General features: G+C 56.5%; 1 protein-coding gene across 1 annotated transcript in view; it reads right to left on the bottom strand.

Annotated features, from left to right (window-relative positions):
* Positions 1 to 26,258, bottom strand: part of LAMC3 (laminin subunit gamma 3) — a 60,934-nt gene that overhangs the window by 7,672 nt on the left and 27,004 nt on the right. Inside the window, exons 8-25 of the mRNA XM_046680470.1 lie at positions 25,870 to 25,968; positions 23,231 to 23,367; positions 20,582 to 20,692; positions 18,459 to 18,651; positions 18,161 to 18,279; positions 15,113 to 15,331; positions 13,291 to 13,479; positions 10,242 to 10,487; positions 9,250 to 9,403; positions 8,442 to 8,584; positions 7,766 to 7,944; positions 6,322 to 6,463; positions 5,106 to 5,311; positions 4,648 to 4,724; positions 3,298 to 3,432; positions 1,905 to 2,052; positions 714 to 863; positions 442 to 544 (exon numbers count right to left, since the gene is read on the bottom strand). Coding sequence (XP_046536426.1) covers positions 442 to 544; positions 714 to 863; positions 1,905 to 2,052; positions 3,298 to 3,432; positions 4,648 to 4,724; positions 5,106 to 5,311; positions 6,322 to 6,463; positions 7,766 to 7,944; positions 8,442 to 8,584; positions 9,250 to 9,403; positions 10,242 to 10,487; positions 13,291 to 13,479; positions 15,113 to 15,331; positions 18,161 to 18,279; positions 18,459 to 18,651; positions 20,582 to 20,692; positions 23,231 to 23,367; positions 25,870 to 25,968 — 2,750 coding nt within the window. The remainder of the gene's footprint in view (positions 1 to 441; positions 545 to 713; positions 864 to 1,904; positions 2,053 to 3,297; positions 3,433 to 4,647; positions 4,725 to 5,105; positions 5,312 to 6,321; positions 6,464 to 7,765; positions 7,945 to 8,441; positions 8,585 to 9,249; positions 9,404 to 10,241; positions 10,488 to 13,290; positions 13,480 to 15,112; positions 15,332 to 18,160; positions 18,280 to 18,458; positions 18,652 to 20,581; positions 20,693 to 23,230; positions 23,368 to 25,869; positions 25,969 to 26,258) is intronic.

Raw genomic sequence — 26,258 nt, 5'->3', positions numbered from 1 at the left:
GCTCAAAAGAGACCTGGACTGGCACCAACCCATGCCGCCTCCTAAAGGGAAACTCTGTGTGCCTCCCCATAGCCCCAGCTGAACACTGGACCATGGCTCCCACATTTGTACCAGGTAACCGGACGCGCAGCCAGAGTGGACTAGACCAGGGGTGGACAGCCGATGGCCTCAGACTCTCTTCCCATCTGGCCGTGAGGGGCTCTGCATGTGGTCTGATGATGGGTGGCCATATGGCATGTACCCGGTGAGCAGTATATGACACAGGGAGAGGCCAGCAGCCACAGGAGAGGTGCTGACTGGAGGGACAGTCTGCTTGGCTTATGCCCACAGACTGGACTCTGTCCCCTGCAGCCAAGCCTGTCCTAGCTGAGGAGAGAGTCCAGGCAGCTGCCATGGGCCTCTGTGCATTGATGAGCCTAGGGCTCAGCAGAGCATGCACACCTTCCAGGTCAGCCAGCAGGGTCCTGGCTCCCACGACGGTCACTGTGGCAGCCTGGACGGACGAGGAAGCCCGGGTCAGGGCGGCTCTGGCCTCCTGGTGCAGCTGGAGAGAGGAGAAGAGAGAGGCTGGCGGTTGGCGCCGTGGGTGGGAGGCTCTGGAGGGATGGAGAGAACCACTTCCAGTCTTGGTCACTCCCTCCTGCAACCCCCGAGCCCAGACGGGGGCGGCCCCAACCTCCCCCAGGTACCTGCCTCAAAGCACAAGAGCCCACCTGCGTGAGGGGCTCGGCCTTGTGCAGTGCAGCCCGGGCGGTGGCCTGGAGGGCCCGCGCAGCCTCAGTGACCACGCGCTCTCTCAATGCGACTGTCTTCTCCAGAGCCTGCAGCTTTGGGTCCAGGTCCCCAGCCCGAGCCGCCTGAGGCTGCGGGGAGATGGAGGCTCAGGCAGGGGCTGGCAGGAAGGTTCGAGGGGCAGACCCTCTGCCGGGTGAGAGGTGCCAGGGCCAGGGCCAGCGGTGGGGCGGGGGCTGCCTGTGGACCCCAGGCAGCAGCGGGGCCAGGGCAAGAGACCCAGGCTGGGGACTGTCTCTCGGGGCTCAGATTCCAGCCCCACCCATCCCTGGGAGCTCGGCCTCGGGCAACTCAGCGGACCTGCCCGACCTGCACTCCTCCCCAGGTCCCTCAGCTGAAACCTCTGGCCCAGCTAACAGCCAGACCTTAGAGAAGCAGCGCAGGAACTGACAGCATCTAACTCCCGCGGCGGTACTGGGGCAGCTCGCAAGGCCGCCCGCACATTCCTCCCACACGCAGGGGGAGAAACAAAGACCCAGAGGAGCAATCTGGGGCCGCTCAGGTTTTGCCCCAAATGCATTTGTTTAAGCTTAGTCTTTCTTTTTTTTTTTAATTCAGTTTCTGAGTTTTGGGATTTCAGGATTATCGACAGGACATGATGGAGCTATTTACCCAGAGGTGACGGGCACAGGGCGGCAGGCACAGGGCGGCAGGCACAGAGGGGATGAGGATGACCAGCAGGGACGCCACCTTGTGCCTTTCTCACAAATCAGCCCCCCCCCCCCCCATGGACGCAGCCCTCTAATAACCCAATGGGCGAGCTCCGCCTGACCAAGGAAGTGACTGAGGCACAGCGGACGGAAAGTCCTGGGCCAAGGTCACAGCTGGAGCCACGGAGCTGGGATTTGATCCCATGTCTGTCTCATCCCATTGCTAATACCCCGGCCTTGACATTATCGTTATAATCAACAGCAAAGATCGGCTGAGCTCTAACTCTGTGCCGGGCAGTCGCTCAGCCAAGCCTGGAGGTAGGTTATCTTGTTTTAATCAACCATTATATAGTTAAAAGTAAGCCACGTCCTCTGCCCCTGCCTGGGCCGTGCTGGTCCCCAAGCTGCCCCATTCTCCCCCTCCCCCAGCCCTTGCAGAACTCCGAGGATGGCCGAGCTGACCAGTGCCACAGGGACAGCCAGCGAGGCCGGTCGCAGGGCCGCGTCTGTGACGACTTGCTGCACGGCGGCCAGTACTCTCTCGGCTTCGGGCAGCGCCTCTGCCACAGCCGCGCCCAGCTCCTTCTGGGCCTCCTGCACCGCCTGGTACCTGGGAGGAGACAGAGGCAGGATGGTGCACGCAGCAGGGCACAGGCCATCCCTCCCCATTGCTGTCCTGGCCCCCAGCTGGAGCCCCCAGTTTTTGAAGCCTTCGCCTAGCGTCCCAGGCAGAGCCGCCCTCTGTGGGGGTCGGGACCCAGCGGCCGGCCTCAGAAAGTGGCCGCCACTCTGCAGCTTCCACGTGAATGGGAAAGGCAGCCAAGGGACTACGTTCTTGTTTCTTTGTTCACTCGGTTCAACCATGCTTTTCTGAAGGGCCTCGTGCTTGGTTTCACTCGACAATCTCACATTTTGCAAAAGTTTGGGCTCCTCTGGGTGAACCATGAAGAAGAAAATGCCTGGTGCTGGGGAAGGGCCAGCGGCCTCGGCTCGGTCTTGGGCTCAGCTGTGCCCTTGGCTGACCTTGGGCATGTTGTTCTCCAGGGAAATGGAGCCCCCTGGGCTGCAGGAGGCTCTGGGGTGCTTTCACCCCGAGGGGCTATGATCAACCAACTAGAGTAGCTTTACTGTGGTCTGAGACACAGAGAGGCCAGCAGCCATGGAGAGGCACTGGCTGCAGGGGACGGTCTGCTTGGCTTCCGCCCACTTCCCAGGCGGAGCTGCCCACACCCGCCCCGCCCAGCTTCGCCCACCGTGGGCACTGGCTGGGGTGGAAACCATAGCCCAGCTCTCTCCTATCCCTCACCCCTACTCAGAGAGCCAGTGCCCCCACCCCTAGGAGGCGGTCATGTGACCTTATCCCACCCATGCTGACTGGCTCAGGGCTGGCTGCCTGATCTGAGCTGGGCCAATCAGATTCTCTCATTTAGGAAGACAACTTGGGGTTCAGTAAGGTGTTGGGGGGTCCCCACTGATCCTTTGACCAAGAGGGATATATGGGGGCCACCCAGAGCAGAGAAGCAGAGGCCAAGAGGGCAGCTGGTAGCCCAGAGGAGCTGCCCCGGGAAGCTGGGGTGAGCTGGGAGACACTGCGGGGGACATGGAGATGCTGCCCTGACCCCTACTTGTTCAGGTTCTTGTCCCTTCTCTCGAGAGGCTGAGCTGCACCCCAGGCATGAGTGGGTTCCTGTAACTCACCACCGAGCAGGCCCAAGACCCCAGACATCTCATCCCGCCCTGAAGACCATCAGAACTCAGGGGAACGAAGCAGGTTCTGGAAGCAGCAGCCCCTGGTCAGGCCTCTTTGTCTCCAGAAGGCCAACCCAAGCTCCTCCCCACACCTGGGAGGTCTCACCTGTCCTCCAGCTCCTGCTGGGCCTCCAGGGCCACTTTGCCTTCCAGCAGACTCCAGAGAAGCACATAACTGGTGTTGGAGGCCAGCAGGGCCCTCTGAGCAGTGGCCTTGATCTTGGTGGCGGTGGCCCTGTGGCTGCATGAAAATACAACCCAACCAAGAGCTCACACAGAGGGAGGCCTGGGCACCCCCCGCCACTGTGTGGGCCTCCTGCCATCCCAAACAGAGAACAGCCACGAGCACCAAGCTCTCTGCCGGATACACAGTGAAGACTGATGAAAGGGCACCAAGCCCCCATTCCCGTTATATACAGTTTATGCCTGTGGTCCTGGCATAATGATTAATAGAGCCTTTTATCACACACATAAAATCTCAGTTTGGACAATAAATTATATGGTCACCCTAATAAAGACAATATAGAAGAGAAACAGTTAAAACAACCGGAGTTTGAATCCTGGCTCTATCACTTCCAAGCTCTGTGTCCTTAAGCACATCACGTAACTTCTCTGAGTTTGTTTTCTCATCTGTAAAATGGGTCTAAAGTCCCTGGAGTACAGCTAAAAGAGAAAACTTCCACAGACCCTGTGTTTTTAGGATCTTAAGCTGCTTCTTAAAGGCAGTGGGTGAAACAACCCAAATATCCATCAACGGATGACCGGATAAACAAAATGTGGCATATCCATACAATGGAATATTATTTGGTTGTAAAGAGGAATGAAGTACAGATACATGCTGTAACGTGAATGAACCTTGAAGACATCATGCTAAGTGAAAGAAGCCAGACACAAAAAACCACATGGTGTATGATTCCATTCGGATGAAATGTCCAGAACAGGCAGATAAATCCACAGAGACAGGAAGTAGATAAGTGATTCCCAGGGGCCAGGGAGGTTGAGGAGAAATAGAGAGTGATGCCTAATGGGGCCAAGGTTTGTTTCAGGGGTGATAAAATGTTCTAAAACTGACTGTGGAGACAGTTGCACAACTCTGTGAATACAGTGAAAACCGCTGAATTGTACACTTACATGAGTGACTTGCATGGTATGTGAGTTATATCTCAACAAAGCTATCATAAAAAGAGCCAGTGGCTGCTCTCAGATGCCTGCAGTTGACCAAGCTCTGTGGTCCCCCCACCTCCCGGCATCTCCAGGCTCAGGCTGTCCTTCACATCTCTCCTTCCCACAGTGGTGACATTTCCCCCCACCAGGCAGCTCTCGTACTCATCTGATGCTAACTCCGGGTGTGGGGACACCTGTGGGGCTCACTCTGACTCTGGAACCCCCCAAGAGAAGGGCTGGGCTTCCGTCATGATTGTGTGGGCAGGACCTCACCATGCTCTCGGGGGCTCACCTCCTGGCAAGGACACGGGCTTCTGCGGCCAGGTGGCTCCAGTTGGTGGGCTGGCCAAGCCCCTCCTGAGGAATCACCTTTAGAGGAAAGAGGAGAAAACTGATGGCCCATCCCCGACGGGCAAGGGCCACATCTGGCTAAATCATTGGGCAGAGCTGGACAGGGCCAGTTATTTCATAAATGCTCAAGGCTAACTACAAAGTCAGCATCTGGTGAGCGGACTCCTCCAACGTGGAAATCACAGTAATGACGCCTACCACTTGCTGGGCAGTCACTATACACTTGGAACATGCCTTGTTCTTTGCAAACGTTACCCCACCGAATCAGCAGAGGAGGTACTGTGTGACCCCCATTTTACCACTGAGGAAACTGAGCCTCCCAGAGGAGGCACGCCCAAGGTCACCAGGTCAAGAGCACTGAGCCCAGGCTCAGCGGAGGGAAGGGGCCCCCTGCGGTACCAGAGACGCCAGGACGGTGGCTGCGTGCAGAATCTCCTCTTCTGAAGACTCCAGCGCTGCCTCTAGGTCTGCCAGCTGGATGCAGGTCTTCCTGGCTCTGGCCTGGGCACAGCGTGCCTTCCTGCTCAGCGCCCGGAGCTGCTCCCTGGCAGCCTTCACAGCACCCTCGAGGCCTGTCACCTGCTCCAGGAAGGCTTCCCGGGCCCCTGCAGAAAGCCCGCAGTCCAGGGGGTCACAGAGCGGTCAAGACTTCACACCAAAGCCCCCACCTCGGAGGTCCCTATCGGTGCCCTCCACTTTTCCTGGGCACAGCTGAACTCCATCAGCAGGCCTGAGCACCACCAGTGAGTTCCAAAGGAAGAGCCTCCCCAAAGGCCGAGGCCTGGAGAGGACAAATCAGGATCAAGGTGCCACACACAGGAAGTCAGCCACAGACGAGGGACTGGAAGGAACCCAGGCCTTCCAGAGCCACCATAAACAACTCCTTCTGAAACTGAGACGGCAGGAACACTCCACCTCCAGCCAGCTCTGTAATTGGCAGTGTGGCTCATTACGGGTGCTTTAACAGGCAGCATCTGAGAGCTCTCTACTTCGATAATTAGTCCTGCCAACAGGTGCTCAGCTCACCTACGTCTGGCTGCTATAGGCATACTCGTGCTTATAAACATGAAATTTCACAAAACTGTCAATTTGCCTTCAGTGATCCCTAAATTTCAGTGTTCCAGGGCCCAGTTCCACCTGGCTTCACTAACTGTGTGCTTTTTTCTTATTTACTCATTTATTTTCTATGTCGGGGATATGGCAGTGAGCCAAATGGCCAACAGTCAAGAGAGCAGGAACTCTACCTGTTCAGCACCTGGGACAGCGCCGCCATGATAATCAGTTGAGTGAGTAAATGAATGAACCCAGCCCCATCCTCCCCTAGTTCAGTCTGGGTGGGGCAGGGGCATAGGTACAGACACTACAGTCAGAGACCGATATTAATAAGGTTACAAAGCACAACCAGGCGAGGAACATTGGAGGAGAGGTCCATGGGGCGACGGGACTCCATCATGGGAGGAACCCACCTCGTCAGGAAGGGTCTGACAGGCTCTCCCAGCAAGCAAGTTCCTCAGGGGCTGAGCCCAGAGCCCTCAAGGTGGACACCAGACTGAAGGGCCCCAAAGGGGGCATTGGACCAGCCAGTCCTTCCCTTGGCTCCAGTCTCCCGCTATACCTTGCAGCAGGTGGTGGCCCTGGTAGACGTCCCCCCGTGGGGCTTCTCCCTGCAGAATGTCCAGTGGTCCCCAGGTTATGCCACAGTCAGACCCCTGCAGCCACCCCTCCATCAGGGTCAGCCTGGCCTTCAGCTTGGCAACCTGGAGGGGACAGAGATGGAAGGGTGTGTGAGGCTGGCAGCCTGGAAGCTGTGCCAGGACACCTCCCCCTGGCTTCTGCCTGGCCTGCCCTCCCCAACGGTCCCTTTCTCCAAATCCTACCCTAGGCCCCAAGCTAAGGACACATCACACCTCTGAGAACCAGTCCTGCCCACTCCATCATCATATCTGTCCCTTCGTTTCTCACAGCCAAGGTACCCGCTGGCATTCAGCCGACCACACCTCTGTCCTACTGAGGGAGGGAGGGATGGGAGGGGAAGCCCCAGGAGGATCTATCTGTCCTGTTCACAGTCTTCCCAGGATTTGGCACAGAGTAGGCGTGACATGGAGACCCGCTGGCTGAGCGAGTGTGCTATGCAACATGTCCTTTCATCATATTGTTCTTTTCATCATATGGACAGTAACCGCATTTATACAGCACTTGCCACGAGCAACCTCCAGCCACACACCAGCTCATGTTCACCTTGTAACCACCCTAAGGGGCAGGGGCCATGGGTCCCGAGCCCGCTCCTTGACTCCAAAGTCCGAAATGCTCTGAAAAACCACAAGGTTTTCCATTCCTTATTTGATGGCAAACTCAGGTTCAAAAAACCCTGAACTCACTTGGGAGCAAAACTGATCTGAACAAGGCTTCCCGCGGTCTTTATTTACCACCTCGGTGTGAGTATTCATGTTTTCCTATAGAGGTATCAATGGGTTTGATTACAGGGGCCGGTCTAGGCACCACGGGGGTGGTCCCTGATATTCAGCATACACCAGCTTATCTTTCTATAGAACCATCATTCTGGAAGCTGACCTTGCTGGTTTCAGGTAAGGGGCTGCAGGCTTGAATTATCTCCATTTTGGAGTAGGAGAGATGCTTACCCAGGCTGTCACCTGCCTGGGCGCATGACAACTAATGGGACGGGGGGAGGGGAACCCCAGAGTTCATGCTCCTGACTCCTGCACCCACCGCCTCCTTGCTCGAAATACTACTTATGCCCCAGAACGGGCATCACCCTCCTCCTGATCCTCCCCATGAAGGGCTGTCTATGGTCCCATCCTCATTGAACTTGAGAAAGTGTGAGGCCTCGGCCCGGGTGGTGGGGAAGGACACGCAGTGATAGCCACTTTTCTCCTGTCCACTCAGGAGCGGGACAATGGCGGAGGTGAGGGTTGAGCCAGGTTGACAGGGGATGAGCTGTGAATGAGCAGACATTTCCTGGCGCCCAGCACAGAGCTGGCGCTCACTGGGAGCGTGGAATGAAGGGGAAAGTGGAACGAGCCTGGATGGGGTGGGCTCACCTCCTCCTTCACCAGAGAGTAACACGACGGGCACTCCTGGCAGTGCGTGCCGCTGGCCGTGAGGAAGAAGTTGTCCTGGCAGCGGTCACACTTGTAGCCCACGAAGCCGGGCCTGCACACGCAGGTGCTGTTCTCATGGCATTGGGCCGAGGCGGCGCCCAACGGGGAGCACCTGCAGGCTGGAGGGGCCAGGACAGACCTGGGTGCCCTGATGGCCACCCCACAGCGGAACCCCCAGGTCCCCTGCTTCCCCACACCTGGCTGCTCTGGACCCCCCTGGGCAGCTCAACTACACCCCTCTGTCCTTCCCAGGAGATTCTGATTGAGGTCAGAGGTGAGGATGGAGAGCCTGACTTATTTCAGTGTCCCCCTGATCTGAGGACCAACCAGTCCAACCTTACAAATGAGGAAACTGAGGCCCAGAGGGGTGACAGGACAGCCCCAGGCACACAGGAATTTAGCAATGGGGTCTGCCACTAGGTTCTTGGCCATTCTTCCAAGGCCTCAGGCCCCTGCGCCATCCTCTGCTCACTCACTCCACGTTTGCATGGCTGCTCTTCAAAGACCTGCCCTGCGCCTGCCTTTTCTCTCTCCTGCTGCAGGACCATCTTCTTCTTTGCCCAGAAACCTCAGGCCCTCCCCTTTGGGCAGCCCAGGAAGAACGCCGCTTCCTCACCCCGGCAGCCCTTGACAGAGAAGCCAAAGAAACCCAGCTGGCATCTGTCGCAGGCCTGGCCCTCGACACCCGGGCGACAGGGGCACTGCCCGGTCTTAGGGTGACACTGGTCCTCCTGGGAGCCCAGCGGGTGGCATTTGCAGCTGCGAAAAGAGAAGCAACTGGGTCTGAGACAAGCTCTGGTCCCTCCCAGCCTGGCCTCTGCTGGCCGCAGCTGGTGAGGGGCTTTCTGATCCCACCCTTGCTGACAAGGCCCCAGCTCCATGTCAGTGCATGCCAAACAGCCTCCCCGAAGCCGTGCCTGGGAAACACAGCCTCACAAAATGGTGCCCCCAAGAAAAAGGCTATGGGGACATATACATCTTGGAGACTATACCTCTCTGTTGGAAAGTCACAGTGCAGTTAGCATATTAAAGACTCGGAGCAGTCTTGCAAGGGAGAAACCTGTTGCTGCACTGGGCATTTCCCAGGGGTCCTCCACTGTTCCCTAGACGCTAAGGTGCTGCTGTGGCCAAAAAGGTCATTGAGTGACAGCGTCACTGAGAAGGGAATCAGAGACCAAAGCAGCACCCTGCCCAGCTGGCCATCCCTTAGGGCTGCTCCTGGCCTGCATTCTGGGCTGGCAGGGCCATGAGTCTGACCCCCAAGGGACCATCCCTTTGTTCTCCTTTGGCGTAGGGCACGTGTACCTGGCAGTGGGCCTGGGACAACACATTCCAAGCCAGGCCCCTCTCTGAGGCTCCCTGGTGCCTCCTTCCATCCCAGAGAGACACCCAGGGGAAGGGCACCCCCACCTCGCCCCACCCACCTCTGGCAGCCCCTCCCAGGCTGGAGGTCGTAGAAGCCAGGGCTGCAGAGGCCACAGTCCCGTCCAGTCACATGAGGCAGGCAGGAGCACTGGCCGGTCACTGGGTCGCAGGGTCTCTGCTCACTGACTGAGCCCCCTGGGTTGCAGCTGCAGGCTGGGGGTGGGAGTAGGAAAGAGTGTTGAGGAACCCTGCAGATCAAGATTTGGGGGGCCAGGAGACACAGAGAAGATGGGGGGGGGTGGCCACAGAGATGACTCACATTCAGCTCAGACTCCTAAGCTGTTTCTGGAAAAGGCTCTAGGGCTGGGTTCAAATCTCAGCCCATTTTCTAGGTCCTGGGAGAGACAGCCCTAGAATAGTCGTGGTGGCAGATGGCCCTTCCGAGCCTGCCCTGCACCCTCACAGGCTGGAGAAAAGGCCAGAGACGCGGCCAGGGGGTCACAGGCGGACCCCTGCACCACTGTTTTGGGTCACTTGACCCTGCTGTCTCGGGGCCCACAGAACAAGAGGCTGGCAGAGGGCTGGCAGGTGTTACATGGAAAAAGGTGCTCAGGAGTGAGCGAGTTTTGGGCACATGCTGAGCTTCCCCCTGCAGCACTCCTGGAAGCCTTCCACGGGCTGATCATGCTGCGGCCCTCGGGGATGGGACAGAGGGCCGAGTGTCCACCCAGGCCCTGGGGAGGCACCGCCTGATCAGAAGCCCAGGACTTGAGGAGGCCGCAGGCATCTCTGACAGTCTATGTGCTAACTGTGGAGGGAGAGCAAAGCGCTAAGTTATCAAGGCAGAAAAACATCCCAGGATGAGAGTTGATAAGATCCCCAGGCTGAAGGAGACCTTGGAGAAGAGCAAACCCTTACACTTCATGGACAAGGGACAGAGAAGGTGAGGGACCTGCCTAAGGTTGCACAGCCTTGCAGAGTGGCCAGCTGGGTCTGGTAGAGAAGGGGCCCACCATGCCCCACCCCATGGGTCCAGGAGGTGGGTACTCACACATGCATTTGTCTGCAGGCCGAGGGGCCAGGGCGCTCCCGTAGTAGCCATCCTGACAGTGCTCACAGTGAGCACCTGTTGTGTTGTGCAGGCAACGCAGGCAGTGGCCAGACAGGGGGTCACAGTTGCCCACGGCGTTGGGGTCTATATTCCCGCTGCACTGGCACTGCTGGCAGGGCTGGGGGGCTCCAGAGAGCCCCAGTGGGTCCCCAAAAAAGCCATCATCACAGGTCTCACAGCGCCGCCCTGGGGAAAGGAGAAGGCTGTGTATGGAGGAGCAGGCATGAGGAATGTGCTGGGTCCACAGGGGTGAGGGTGGGTGTGAACAAAAGCAAATGTCCCTCAGGTCTCCTTGTGGAGCAGAGCATGGGCTCCAGGGTCAGGCTGACTTGGGGCCAGGGCCCGTCTAGGCCATCAGCTGGCTGTGTGGTCTTGGGCAAGCCACTGCACCTCTCTGAACTTGGGCTCCTTGTCTGCGAAGTGAGGACAATAATGGCAGCTACCATAGGTGGCTGTCACCACCTATTCATCATCACTCTCATCGTCATGTTGTCATCACCTTTCTCTTCACCATCACCATTCTCTGCATCAGCACCTCCATCATCATCATCTTCATCATCATCCATCATCTTGATCATTAGCATCATCGTCGTCATCTGTCATCCTCTTGACCATCTCTCTATCATCATCATCTTGACCAGCTCTGTCTTCATCATCCTCATCTTCAAAGTCATCGTCACCTTCCTCCTCCTCCTCATCTCCCTCTTAGCTGTGGTTGCTCTTTCACTCGTGGTTCATGGTCCCTTTGCCTTTTCCGCTTCGCATGGTTTCTAAACTTCCTTTGGACTGGTCATTTTTGATGTCCACCAGCTTCCTGGGTTTGAACTGGGGTTGCCACCTCATTTCCCAGCCCTCAGGGTCACTGTGAGTCTCAGAAAAGATGATGTGTGAAGAGGCTTTTGGACAGTCGTGGCCTGGGAGGTCAACTCTGGACACAGGTGGGGCATAAGAGAACATACATGGACCACGTGCTTCAAGCAGCATCAGCCCGTTCTTGGTACACACCCATCTCTCTGTGTATATCCGTGTGAAAGAGACCACCAGGGGATCCACAGACCTAAAGAGCAGCCATGGTCTCCTGGGGGTGAGGGGGTGACGGACACGTCGTCTTCCTGCTTGCGTGCATTTTCATGTTCCTCTTTACACTTCTACAGATGGTTTTGATTGTTATAATGAGTATGTACTCGTTTTACAACTTAACAAATAGCTACTGTCATTGTGAACAATAGTTGTGGGCTCCCTGTGTCCTCAAAGCTCATTGGTCCAGTTAAAATCAAGTTAATATTACTAAAGGTAGGCAACCTTGAAAATGGAGAATAGGAACACTAAAGAAAAAGAGGGAAGAAAGGAAAAGACAAGTGTGCACAGAGTCCAAGGTAGGGGCTCTCAGAGAGAAACGCAGTCAGACGGGCAAGGAGGAGGCGGAAGCTGGGGGTGAAGAAGGCGGCCCCGCGGTTAACCAGCCATTCGCTTGGAACTAAGTGAGGACAGCTCCCAGGGCAGGAGGCAGCTGTGAGGTCCCAGGAGGGCTGCTGAGGGGTCGGGATGGTAGGCAGGTGGGGATCAGGATTTGACCCCAACCAGTCTCAACTAGATTGTCCAGGTGGGCCCTCTGTGTGCTGGGCTCTCATGGGGCCTGAAGGATGCCGATGTGATAAAGACGGGGCTGGTACAAGGCGCCAGGCCTAATGTCCACCCAGGCATCCCTCCCGGGGTGGTCCCTCTGTGCACTCTGTTGCACTCTGCTCCCCCGACATCCTCCCTCGGGTCTCTCCCAGCCTGAGGCCGGCTGAACTTCTCCAACTGTCCACACTCTCATTGAGCAAGCTCCCTTGCGTCTGCAGACCAGAGGAAGCCACAGTTGGGGAGCCAGAAATGTGCGGAAGGTCATGGAAATGTAGGGCAGCACGATGGCAGGGTGGGGTATGGGGTCCTGAGGTGGGACCTTGCTCCTTCGGTTCTTGGGATCCCCACTCTGGGGTGTCCCCCGAGACCTGCTGGCTGCTGGCCGTCAGGGAGCTGCTGCTGTCAGAGCAGACCCAGCCAAGCAGACATTCGACAGGACCAACATAATGGGCTGTCCTGATGCAGCCACAGGTACCAAATATAGAATCAGATGTCTGGGACCCTTGGGAACATGATGCCAAGTGAAACAAGCCAGACACAAAAGGACAAATACGGTACGATTCCACTTACACGAGGGACCTGGAGCAGTGAAATTCAGAGACAGAAACTAGGATGGTGGGTGCCAGGGGCTGGGGAGGGGACTATTAATCATTTAATGGGGACAGAGTTTCTATTTGGGACGACAAAAGAGTTCTGTGGCTGGATGGCGGTGATGGCTGCAGAACACTGTGAATGCACCTAACGCCATTGAACTGTGCACCTAAAAATAGTTAAAATGGCAAATTTTATGTTATGCATGTTTTGCCACAATTAAAAAAATTAATAATGGAATATACCCCCCAAAACCATTGAATTATATACTTTAAATGGGTGAATCGTAGAGTATGTGAATAATATCCCAATAAAGTTGTTTTAAAAAAGTCAGATGTGTAAGATGGGCTGGAGTCCTGGAGCGGAGACGAGGAGCAGGAGAGGGCTGGGGGCGGGGGCATTTCTGCTTCACACACTATCTGGTGACGTTTTTTTAAAGCTGCAAGTTCAAGCAGAGGTTTCCCACCTTAACCGCGTCAGCCAGGGACTTAGGAATACAGATTCCTGGGCCATCTCCAGCTTCTAAGTCAGGCTCTAGAGAGCCAGGGCCTGGACATGGGGATTTTCAAAATCTCACCTGGATATGCTCAATGGCCCAAGTTCTGCCCGGAAACCACAGCAGCCCAGGGCCCCGGCTATGGGGCTCTTGGACTCAGTGTCCCCCGAGGTCAGGCCTGCCACTCCCAAGCTGGGCCCTCCCTCATCCGCCACACTCTAAACCCAGGGCCCCACTCCCGGAGCCCAGGCAGGGCCCCAGGCACAAGCCACTCACCTCTCTGGCCTGGGGGGCAGTGGGTACACACCACCTCCCCGCTCTCTGGGATGGTCGTGCAGGCCGACCGTCCCGGGCACGGACAGGGCTGGCAGTCGTCGGCTCGGCCTGTGAAGGGGTTGCCATAGAAACCCGGCAAGCAGCGCTCGCAGGACGGGCCCTCGGTGTGGTGGCCACACAGGCAGATCCCTGAGGGCAAGACAAGCACCTAGTTACCGCTGCCTGTGCCCAGAACACTCCAGACACAGCAGGCATCCTGGTGGTGGGGATCATGGAGCAGAACCAGGGTGGGAACCCTTCGAAGGCAGAGGCAGAACAGCCTGGGGACTGAGTCCAGCCTGGGTTCACGTCCACCACCTACTGACCTCGTGAACCCAGGCAGACGGATTAACACCCCGCGTCTCAGTGTCCTCACTGGCAAAAGAGGCACAACAACGGCTCTGACCTCCAAGGGTTCTCGCCAGGATTCAATGAGAACTTGCAGTCAAAGTGCCCTGTGTGGTCCCTGGCACAGATTATTATTATTACTGTTGTCATCACTATTTTGTGTTCCAGAACCTGTAACTGAACCACCAGACAGCACAGCTGGCGTTTTCTCTTTTCCTTTTCTCTTCCTGTGTGTCCCCCTAACTTCAGGGACGAAAGCGAAAATGACAGAGATGCAGGATCCATGTGGCTCCCCGTTTATGGGGTCTGTGGGTTCCCAGAGACTGCCTGGCCTCATAGAATGGAGGCCCTCCTCCCCTGCCCACTGGTCCCTCATGATGGGGGATTCTGTAGACCCCCTTCGCCAGCCCGACGGCACCTGGAGTCTGCTCAGAGCCTGGGGCGCGGGGGAAGGGAGGCCCCACTGCCAGGGATGGAGCCAGGAGCCTGGCTGAGAAGGAGTTAAGGAAGACCACTGCTTCCAGGAGCTGGGCTGAGGTGAAAAGGAGGGAAGAGAGGGCCGGGGGTACCCTGCTGTCCACTGGTGCCTGCCTCGGCCCGGCACCCACATGCTCATCCCTCCTCCTTTCAACCAGTGTGGGTGGCAGTGGCTGCTGCACCCATTTGACAGACAAGGATTTGCCCAAACTGAGCAGGAAGTCTTGACACGGCCAAGGATGACAAATTGGTCCCATCTCATGAGACGACTCTGCTCCCTCAGTAGGGGCTGCCTGGAGCACTGCATGGAAGGATGAGGAGGCCTCCTCTGGGCTCCATTAGTGATGCCTGCCCTGGACACAAGAAGGGAGGAGGCCCCTGTGGCGCACACTTGCCCTCCCTGGCTAGTCTGCTGGTTCCTGGGCTAGTGTCCCTTAGCTCCAGCATCGAGCCTGAGACAAGCTGAGCAGGCGTTTCCCCTCTCAGAGACCCCACCTGCTCCAGGAGAGCAGCAGGGCACAGACCCTCCCACTTCCTGTGTGAGGCCCACAGTGCGGGGTGGCCAGTGTCCAGTCCCCTTCTGGTACCTGCTGGTGGCACAAGGTCTCTCTCTGGGTTTCCTCCCTAAGACTCGGGATGAGCAGCCAGCAGTGAACTTGTGGGAGGAGCAGCTCTGCCACCTACCGGCCACGTGGCCTCCCTGCACTTAGGTCCCTCATGTGTGAGATGGGACAGGGATGGTCCAGCACCCCGGGGCGGGGGAGGGGCGGTTTGCAGGATCCGATGCTGCACTCTATATAAAGGTGCCTCGCATGGGAGGAACTCGATGATGCCATTTTATGAACTTTGTTTTTAGTGGTCACTCACACATGCACTAGGCTGACCCTGTTGGGGTCAGTTCTCATCTTGCTGGTCCGGGTGGAGCCCAGGCCTTCGGATGGGGTGCTAGGAGACTCACCCGTGTTGGGGTCACAGGTGCCATGCTGGTTACAGGTGCAGGGAACACAGTTGGCATAGGGACCCCCCAGTGGTGTCTCCCTCTTGTATCCTGGGGCACAAGATTCACAGAACTGGCCCGTGTACCCCTTGGGACACGAGCAGGTCTCCACCCAGGAGGCTGGGGGGGACAGCCCCCGCTGGGCCGACGTGAGCCGGACCTCCATCAGGAACATCTGGCCTGCAGAGCGAGAAGACAGAGTTACACACACACGTTTCTCCCCAAACCTTCCAGTTCGCAGATGTAACAGGCAAAGGTTATTGGCCCAGGTAGATAAAGGCAGCCCACGGATCAACTACCATTTTTAAAAAAGAGTCATAGAAAGGGAAAAGGAGAAATGAGCAATTTTCAGGACAAGTAGTAAATATGGCTGGAAAGTTTACAGAAAGACATCCCCTCTCAGGAGTTATTAAAGATATGTAAATTTAAACAACAATGATACCATTCACGCCCCTCAGATTGGTAAGCATTTTAAAGATCAATATCAGTGGAGGATGGGGTGTGGACGACTCCACACCTAGATGTATAAATACAAACCAGGAGGTTCTGCTTCTAGTAACGGGGGAGCTCCCAGCAGACCAATAATCCCTCAGGAAACAACTGGAAACTCCGGGCAAAACGTAAAAACCAACCACAGTCTGCAAACCCCGGAGAACCACCACGGCAGGGAGAGCGGACAAGGTGGGCTCTCGTCACCAGGAGATAGACTGGTCCAGCCTTTCTGAAGGAAAAATGGGCAGCACCCAGCAAAATTTAACACGCGCCCTCTTTGACCTCACGTTTCCAGTCTGAGGACTCTGCCCTTCGATGCTTGCACAAGGAACAGAGACCTTTCTGCGAAGCTACGCCCCGTGGCTCTGCTTGCAATGGTGAAACCCTGGAAACCACTTTAATGTCTACGAACGGGGCATGGTTAAAACTTTATGGAGCAGCTGTACCACGAGATGGTAAGTGGTGGACATAGACAGCCAGCCTTTTCAATGAGCAATGACACGTAACAACTTCCAAGACACATTGTTGGCTGATGTTGGCGTGGGCCTGATGTAAGCGGGGCCTTGTGAATATCTGTCAACAGGTTGAGTGATTGACAGAAAGCAGCGCTGGAAGCTGCTGGGAAGAGGGGAAATGAATTCCTGTGAGGAGCCTCAGCAAGGGGCTTCGGAGAGACCTGGAGAGTGGGGGGCTTCTGGGAGCACTGAGGAGGACGGTGGGGATTAAGGCAATTCAACCACAGCTCCAAAGAGGAAGAAGGAACTGGGGCAGGAGGGGGACTGGGGACAATCCCCAAGCCTTGCACTTAAAGGAGCCCCAGGAAAGCTGGCCATCTAAGCCAGAGGTTCTCAGGAGCAAAATCACCCCTGAGAAGCACATCTGTGGGCGCTCTGGTTGTCACAACGATGGGGAGGCAGGGCCAGCGATGCTAGACGCCCTGACATGCACAGAAACTCCCAGGGGACTTTCAAATGTCCTGCTGGATGCTGAAAGGGCAGACAACCCCCTGTGTAAACACCTGAGCCCAGAGCCCAACTCCACTGCACACTGACACAGGCGTCTGGAACGCGTGAGTGCACACGGGCCGTCTAGGAATGCGGGCGCCGTGCGCGCAGAGGGACACCGTGCTTTGTTTCGTTCAGCATTTTCACTCACCATTTGGGAAAAGCATGCCACCATCACACACCCTGCCCCCTCCGTGGCCCCCTCTGTGACTGCCCCACTCACGACGAGCCAGCAAACAGTCCCATTTAGTTGTGATTTCAAAACGACAAATATAAAGGATTTAAAGGATAAAGGCAATCATTTTGAAACCTGGCCTTACAGCTTCACCCACAAACGACGCTCTACCAAGCCTTTGTCCTCTAATGAAGCGAGGAAGCCATCGAGGCTGAGAAACCTTTTAAAAAGAACCACACTGACGAAGGCGGAGAGCTGTGCCGCCTGTGACGGGGCGACCCAGCCGGCTTCTGTCCCCAACACCTCCCTCCCTGAGTGCCCACTCGACACTCCTGAGTCCGCCCGGTGGCCGTGGTCCTAAGCTTGGTCTGTATTCTGGCATCTGCCGTCCACGCCTCTGCGTCCACATTTCCCTGCTCTCCATGTGTGTATAGCACTTCTGAGCTGCTTGTTTCTCCCAAACCCGAACCCCTCCTTACAGCGGGGGCAGCTCTGACCTCATTGTGTCGTCCAGCGTGGGCACGCCTGAGGACTGACCGTTTGGAATTCATAGGATTATATTTTATATCATTTCCTTTTATTTATTCAGTACGGTACACGATTTTTAAAAATTGTGTCTAGGTAGGTTATAATATCTATGAATTCCATTTCCAGATAGTAAAAGGGGTGTTACAGATGAAACAGCTGTTCTAAAAAGGGGCCCCGAGGATGCTGCTCTAGGCACATACGGGTACGAAGGGGAGGAGAGAGGGGGTAAGACCACAAGGTGGAGAAAGTAGTTTCAGGAAAGAGGGCCGGACCAGGGACAGTCAGGAGCACCAGGCCAAGCGCCACGGGACGGGGCGAGAGTGGTGAGCAGTCCCGGTCCAAGCCGTGCGTTGACTTAGCCCCCCCCAGCTGAGACGGCTTAGAAACCAGACCTGCTTTCTGGGCGGCTTAGGGGCAACACCACTGGCGACCAGCAGGAGAGCCCACCCCAGGGAATGCTGGCTGCCCCCCGAGGCCGGATGGACAGAGGGTCCTCAAGGATCAGGCATGGGGGCAGCGGTGGACTCTGCCGTGGAGTGGCGGCACCCATCACTGCCTGGCTGCTTCACCGGCCTTAGAGCTGTCCATCCTCAGGCCCCTCACCTGTCCAGCTGCCGCCTCTGTCCTCAGCATCCACTCCCTCTGCCTACACTTACATGACCTTGGGCAAGGGTCCCGACCTCTCTGAGCCTCAGATTCCTTCTTGGTAAAATGAGGACACAGCCGCCCTGCTGTGAGGACCCGACGAGGTTCCGCAGGAAGGGCCCAGCAGGTTTGGGGGGAGGGGTGGTTGTTCTCATCATCACTGACCGGGAGGGCTTCGGCTTCGGCTGCTGGCTTGGATGCGAAGGGCGGTCAGATTGGTGAGCAGCCGCTGGAAATGGAAGGGGGGCAGCGGAGGGTCCACGTCCTCGGAGGTCTCCTGCAGCCTGGCAGGGAGAGGGGGTCAAAGCGGAACCTGAGGCTGGGGGCAGGTGGTGCCAAGAAGCCTCCAGCAGGGGTGGGGAGGATGAGAGCCCCCGACCACAGGGGGATCCAAGCATGCCCGCACCTCAGGGACCACCCTGACCGCCCGACCTCAGCCCTCGGGACACAGCAGGACACTCACTGGAAGTGCAGCTGTACCTCCCCAGGCTGCCCGGCGTCCTGGCGGCCGGACGGGCTGGAGTGCCGCAGAGACAGGGCCAGGCCCGCCCCTTCGAGCCTCAGCTGCACAGGGAGCGGGGAGCCCCCAAGGGGGCCCCGGAAGGTCAGCGTGAGGGGCTGCCCATAGCTGAACCGCTGGTCTCCCAGGAACTTCTCTGAGGACAAGAGAAGAAGGCTCTGACAGTCTTCAGTTAATTAGCTTGATTTTTAATGTCTACACTGATTTTATTAGCAATTAAACATTCAAACAAGATAAAACTACAGCAAGTGGAAAATCAAAGGCTGCCTGCATGCAGATGCTGAGGGTGGCCCACCCTCCCCTCCACGCCAGACTCTGCAGCTGGGGCTGGCTTCACGGGCGTGCGACCCCTGCAGACACACAGGGCCCCACGCCTCGTCTAATGCCATGCTGTCGCCGTCCTGACATTCTTAATACTTTAAGAATACTTAAAACTTGGGTTTTGTAGGTGAAGTGTGATGACACTAAGGAGTCTGTATGGAACAGGGATACGCCCAGCATGCCCAGCAGCGGCGCCCAGCCGCCAGTTCACACACAGCGCTCACGAGGCCTCAGGAGCGCAGAAGTGTTGTGGACCCACACGCACGGGAGCTTAGCAAGACTCAAAGCAAGAACAAGGTAAGCGTGCGACACGTGTGGCAAAGCAGGGGCGCTGATGGCCCCAGAGGCCGCGCTTTCCATTGGAGGCAGAACTTGCTTCCAGCAGAAAGCAGCACGGAGGCCCAGGAGCCCTATCAGAGAATCTGTCACCCATGTTATTTCCCTGCCTGAGCCGACCGCTTGTGCCGAAAGTCACGACCCAGCAGGAGGCAGCAATGGGATGCCCCTCCTTCCTTTCCTCCCAGTCCTTCTGTACTCGCGAGTCGGCAGAACGTGTGCAGACCAGGAAGTGAAACAGGACTGGCTGAGTCCGCCCACCCGCCTCACCCACCGCAGCGCGCCCAGCACCCAGCACGGAACCCCGCCAACACTTCCGGAGCGGGTGGCTCCTTTCTCTGAAGTGTATCGACAAAGCGGCCAGGGAACAGAGCGTGTTTTCTGCTTTCGGGCCTTTGAGCTGGGAGCACGTGCCCCACGAGAGGGTCCTGGGACCCCTGTGTCCTTTGTTTCCTGGCCGCAGGGCACATAGGAACTGCGTTGACACAGCTCCCGGGTCATCTGTGTGTCATCTCCTCGGCCCCTCTTGGATAGGGAGGAAAAGGGTAGGACTGGCTCAGGGGAGCCAGCAGACCCCGACTCTGGCCAGAGTAGAGCAAAGAATGGAGCCCAGGCTCCCGGTTCTCGGTCTGATACAGCTTCCAGGAGACCAAAATTGCCCTAATTGATGGAGGTGGGGTTCAGAATAATCTAGAACTTCTTGCTTCTGCAGGAATCCCACAGCCCTGGGCAAGGGATGCAGCGGGCTGGTGGGTGGGGGCTGATGGGAAATGCACAGGGACTGTCTGGGGTGTGACAGTGGCCTGAAGGGGCCCTGGGTGGCAAGGCAGTGATCAGGGAGCAGGGGGTTGGGGCATGGGGTCGGCAGAAAAATGGCCCCTAAAGGTGTCCACATCCTGATGCCTGAAATCTGTGAATATGTCCCATTGCCTGGCAGGGGCAGGGAGGTTGCAGGTGGAATTCAGGTTGTTAATGAGCTGATCCCACAGGATAGAGATTAATATGGATTATCCAGCTGCTCCCAATGGGATCACAATGGTCCTTAAAAGATGGAAGAGGAAACAGAACAGTTGGGGTCAGAGTAGGGCAACGTGAGAGACTCGGCCAGCCCTGCAGATGAGGAAGGGGCCGCGAGCCACGGACTGCAGGCGGCTCTAGAAGCTGCAGAGGCCAGGGAACGGATTTCTCACCCCCCTGAGCCTCCAGGAGGAACCAGCCCTGCCGACACCTGGCTTCTAACCCGGGAGACTCGTTCCTGGCTTCTGACCTCCAGACACTCAAAGAATAAATCTGTCTTGTTTTTAGCCACTAAGTTGGTGTTAACTTGTCACAGCAGCGAGAAGAAAGGGAAAGAAAGGGACACAGGGAGTTCACCCACCACCCGCCCCCCGCCCGCCGTGGGCAGGTACCTGGTGCTACGAGCTCTTCCTCGTCTCCCAGGTTCAGGGGGAGCCCCCCTGGCCTCCATCGTGCCGGATGCTCTGGGCCCCCCATGTTTCCAGCCTGCCAGCCTTCAGCTCCTGGGCAACAAACACACACCCCGCTCTGTGAGGTCCTGGAGGGTGGCCTCTGGCCCTTGCACTCCATACCCTTCTCTGGGTCCCAAGGACAGCCCCCAGAGGCCTGAGCCCAGTCTGAAAGGACAGTGCCCAGGGAAAGGAAAGACAGGCCATATGCAAACACCTCGAGCCCACGGCCAGGCAGCTTGGATCCCCAGCCCAGAGCTGGGGACCTCGGGGTGGGAGGCAGCCCCGGAGAAGCTGGAGAGCTCAGGCCCAGCTCTGGGTGGGTACGCTCAGAGCGCTGGGCCTGCCCCGGCCCTTCAGCAGGCTTTGAGCCACGGGAAGACACAGCCCAGACGCCACTGTGGGGCGCTGGGACGTCGGAGCCGGCTCCAGCAATACTGGACTTGACCTCGTCTTCAGGTCTTCAGAGAGTTGCCTCAGCTGGAACCTCACTGCTCCTGTCCTTCGATGGGGGTGCGTCCTTAGCCTGCTGCACCCAGAAGGCCAGCTGGCTAGGGAATGGTCAAGCCAGGACGAGAACCCAGGCCTCTGTCCTCCCTGTGCCAGTCCAGTCCACCCACCTTCTGGCGATAGCCGTACACCAAGCACAGCCCGGCACAGAGCAGAGGACCTAAGAGGGCACTCTCTAGGGGCACCTGGGGAATGGGGCGGAGGCCCAGCACCTGGGGCACCTGGGGGGAGGACAGAGGGATGAAGAAAGGGAAAGAGGTCGCAAAGGGGAGGCTGGGGCTCCTCGACACTAGACTAGGCTCTGCCCCTCACTGGCTGTGTGACCCTGGGCAAGTTACTTAACCTCTCTGAACCTGGTTCCTCATCTGGCAAACGGGGGTAATGAAGTACTTATGACCCCGGTAGCAGTTTTCTAAGTTGGTCTGAATGCCCCAGGAGATCCCTGAGACCCTTTCAGGGGATCAATGAGGTCAAACCATCTTCTTAAGAACACTAAGATGTTATCTGCATTTTTCATTCTGTCTCTCTCACAAGCATACGGTGGAGTTTTCCAGAAACTACACAACATGTGATATCACAAGAGACTAAATAACAGAAGCCATGGTGAGAGTCGGCTGACTTCTATTAATCCAGACTGTAAGAGATGCACGAAAATGCAAAACGAGGGCCAGCCCCCTTAGGGGTTAAGTTCGGCATGCTCTGCTTTAGCGGCCCAGGTTTGTGGGTTCAGATCCCGGATGCGGATCTACACACCACTTGTGAGCCACGCTGTGGCAGTGACCCACATACAAAATAGAGGAGGATTGGCACAGATGCTAGCTCAGGACTAATCTTCCTCAGGAAAAAAAAAAAAAAAGAAGAAGTAAAACGAGTAGCACTCTTCTCACAAAATGTTTTATCTTTTAAAAAGATAATTATGTTTCACAGGTAGATGTTATTTTTTGTTATAAGTTTCCCTGGTCATTTAAAAATGAATACATAGAAATTTTCAAATTACTGTTTTGATTTCTAACACAGAAAATATCCATATAAACAACCCACAATAATGAAAGTGCTCTGAGGGCCTCCCTCATTTTCAAGAGCATAAAGAGGATCCAGAGACGGAAAAGTCTAAGACCTGCCAGCCAAGAGTGATTGTGAGATAACGTGAGACGCCAGGGCTGAAGCGCCCGACCCGGGGCCTGGCTCAAAGTGAGAAGAGACAGTAAGGACCGCGTCCTCAGCATCTGTAAACTGAGTCCCGTCTGACGCTGATGTCCTAGACCCGGGGTCCCTATTCCAAGCCCCCGTGAGGCCTGCTGTCTGTGCGGTGTCCAGCAGAGGGCGCAGTGCCCCTGCGTCTGGGGCACCCGGGAGCCAGCGCAGGTGGTGCGATCCCAGGCTGACAGTGGGCTCCTCCCTGGGGGGCACGCAGGGGTCCACGCAGGCTATGATTAATGCAGAGTTCAGAGCTCCAACACTTTCCTGCTCCAAAGAGGCAACTGTGCCGCCTGGAGATGGGGACCCAGGACACCAGGGCAGCCCTGGATCCTGGGCCCAGAGAGAAACCCTGCTCGGTGGTGAAGGACAGAACTCAGGAGCTGAGAAACCTGGGTGCCAGCAGCTCAGTTATGGGACCTCCCTTTCCTGGGCCTCAGCTGCCTCATCTGTAAAATGGGCATGAGAGCACCTACCTGCTGGGGATGTCGTGAGGTTCCACGCACGTAAAGAGCTCAGCACAGTGCCTCAGCACAGGTGCTCAATAAATGGAGGCCAGGGGACTGGGCCTGCGTCCTCGGCACTAGGATACGCTCACAGAGGCCAATCTTGACAGAGTAATCAGAAATTCCCCCACAGGATCCAAAGGCTGCTGTCTGCCCAGCCCCCCAACTCTGCTGAAGGCTGGGGAGGGAACAGAGGGGTGTGGGCCGGTCCTGGGGAGCGCTGAGCGGCACAGAGGGGCACATCTGGCACAGCTAGCCATGTGGACCTGTGGGAGACGCACCCACACCACCATGGCAGGATCGCCCCTAAGCAGCACCGCCTGCCCCCACCGGGCTGGGGGCAGACCCCTAGGAGGCGGCTGCAGGGGGCACCTCTTACCCTGGCGGAAGTCGGAGAGGATGTGGTGCTCCCGGAACCCAGCGGCGGCCGCACACACCTTGGAGTGGCCATAGCAGAAGCAGCTGCTGCAGCCGGCCGGGTTGTGGGGCTGCAGGTTGAACGTCCCCGGGCGGCATCTGAAACGGAAGAGGGACATGCCCATGGGGGCCTAACGAGTCCACGAGGGTCGGGGGGATCCCAGCCGGACTGACGCGAGTCCAGAATCACTGGGGAAAACTTAAAAAATATTTTTCAGATTTACAGAAGACTTGAAAAGATAGTACAGAGTTCCCACTGCCTCCCCACCCAGCTCTCCCTAACGTCAACATCCACTAGGCGAATTTATCAAAACCGAGAAATCGACAGCGGTCAACGTTGTTTACTGAACTGCAGACTTTAGGATTAGGGTTTCTCCCATTCCACAAACATCTGTTTTCTGCTCCAGGATCCCATCCAGGACATGGCGTGGCATTTAATTATTTCCTAATCTCCTCCAGTCTGTAACAGCATCTTGGTCTTTTGTCGTCTTTCACGACCTTGACATTTTGAAGAGTACTGGTCAGGCATTTTGCAGAATGTCCCTCAATTTGGGTTTCTCTGACTTTTTTCTCATGATTAGACTGGGGCTATGGGTTTTGGGAAGAAACAGCGGTGAAGTGCCCTTCTCGTCACATCACATCGGGGTAAATGACACCCAGGTGACATCACCGGTAATGGTAACCTTCGCCATCTGGTTAAGGTGCCGCCCGCCAGGTTCCTTCACCACAAAACTGCCACATTCTCATTGTTAGAAGCAAGTCACTGAGTCCAGGGCACCGGCAATTGGAGGGGAACTAAGCTCCCCCTCCTGGAGAAGGGGTATCAAAGAACTGTGGACACAGATGGAAACCAGCACAGGAATTAACAAATACTTTAAGGGGGCTATTTTGGGGCTCTGCAAAGACCCTGCTTCTCCTTAAAGTTCCGCCCACTAATTGCAGTATTCATCGGCGGCTCTTGCCTACAGCGACTGTTACTATGCTAGTCCAACAGAGTTTCTATTTCCCTCATTCCTTCTACAGTTATTATTGGGAATTCTTCTGGAAGGAAGATTTGTCCCTTCATCTCTGTGTATTTATTTATTCACTCATCTATTTATATCAGTGTGGACTCGTGGATATTTATTTTATTCTTTGGGTTATAATCCAATACTATCGTTATTTATTTTGTTGTTCAAATTGTTCCAGCTTTGGGAGCTCTTTCACATTGGCGTCCTTTTGACACGGGCCCCCATCCTGGTTTGGGGTTTTTTGTTTGTTTTTGTCTGGTTTTGTTTTTAATTAAGGACTTCCTTGCTTTCTGGCACTACAAGATGCTCTGGGCTCATCCTGCATTTTCCCCACCCCAGCCCCAGAATCAGCCCTTTCTACGGGGAGCCTTGGAGAGACGTGTTACAAACACACACGCCTGGTTTGCACCCTGGGGCCTCCATTTCCGCCGGCCCGGTGCCGGAATCTGATTCATAAGAAGCTGCCAACGACCAGGACGCCCAGCCAGCTCCGACGAGCACAGCTCATCAATGATTTCACAAACGAGCTAAGTGGGGCTCCAAGGGAGGACCTCCTCGGGGTGCGAGGCGGTGGGGGGCAGAGCCGTCCGAGAGCCCAGGTGGGACCTCGTGCCCCAGTTCCATGTTGCCTCCTTACTCAAGGGGTCTCCAGGGAGAAAGCCCCAGCAGGAGTCCACCTCCCACCCCAGGGCCCACAGGCCAGGTGTGGACAGCCTGGGAGAGCCCAGGCCAGGCCCAGCCATGTGGCTTTGTCACCAACTTCTTCCTGAACCACTGCGGGCCCAGCACGGACTGACGAAAGCAGACAGTCCACAGTATGATGCTGTGTTCGGTACTTCACACACAGGGCCTGTGGCCAGAGGACCAGAGCCCCGGGCAGACCCCGTGCTGGCTGCAAAGGGCTTCAGAGGTGTCAGCAACAAAGCCAGGAAGAGGAGATGGTGTCCAAGGAGGGAACCCTCATTCATCTGCCAGCCCCATTGCCTGCGGCGAGGAGGTGCCCTGAACGCACGCGAGAGCAAGTTCAAGGACTGTGCAGCTTTACAAAAGGCATTTTGCCTCGTTGAGCTTCAGACGCTCCATGTGTACCAGGACAGGATGGCAAGGATGGCAAAGAGGCTCGAATCTCAGCTCAACTGGCAGGAGCTTCATGGAGCAAGGCATAGAGCAGGATTCTGAAGTTACAGCAAGCCCCATGATAAAGATTGCTGTGCTCCGCTAGTGATGTCTGCCTGGGTGTGAGATGGGAGGGTTGTGGTAGTGCTCCGCTAGTGATGTCTGCCTGGGTGTGAGATGGGAGGGTTGTGGTACAAGGGCCCTGTATTTACTGGATTAAAGGATCTCTCTTACCCTTCCAGCTCTTTCTTTTTAAGATGTAAAAGAAAAAAAGATGCATTTTCTCAGAGTTTAGGAATTTCAGTGGTGGTGGGTCAAAACCTTGAGACCACTTCCTGGACGGCAGAGTCGTGGCGCTCCAGGAAGAGCGCCAGGTGGTGAGGTCGCCCAAGTCGACGAGACCTGCCCCCGCCTCCTCCCACCACCAGCCCTGAGGTCACTTCCAGCAGGCTCACTATTGGACGGGCTCACCCACCTGTCACACAGGTTGCCTTCCACATTCTCTTTGCAGGGGCAGCGCCCACTGCGGGGGTCACAGGTGCCCAGGCTGCCAGCAGGATTGCAGGTGCAGGGTCTGCCAAAGAGACAGGACAAGGGGAGAGGAGTCAACGAGCAACTCCAGAATGGGATCAGCCCGCCCTCCTCGGAAGGACCCTCTCTGCTCTTCCCCATTCCCGAGAGGACCAGGAGGAGGGCTGACCCAAGAGCCTGCCCCCACATGTTACTGTTCCTACCATGCCAAGGAAGTGACCCACCTATCTGCTCACCCACCATCCATCCATCCATCCATCCATCCATCCACCTGTGCATCCTTCCATCCACCCATCCATCCATCCACCTGTGCATCCTTCCATCCACCCATCC

This window comes from Equus quagga, chromosome 1 (genome assembly GCF_021613505.1).
Source record: "Equus quagga isolate Etosha38 chromosome 1, UCLA_HA_Equagga_1.0, whole genome shotgun sequence".
Classification (NCBI taxonomy): Eukaryota; Metazoa; Chordata; class Mammalia; order Perissodactyla; family Equidae; genus Equus; species Equus quagga.
The sequence above is the reverse complement of the archived record's forward strand: the minus strand, read 5'-3'. Positions and strand labels throughout refer to the sequence as shown.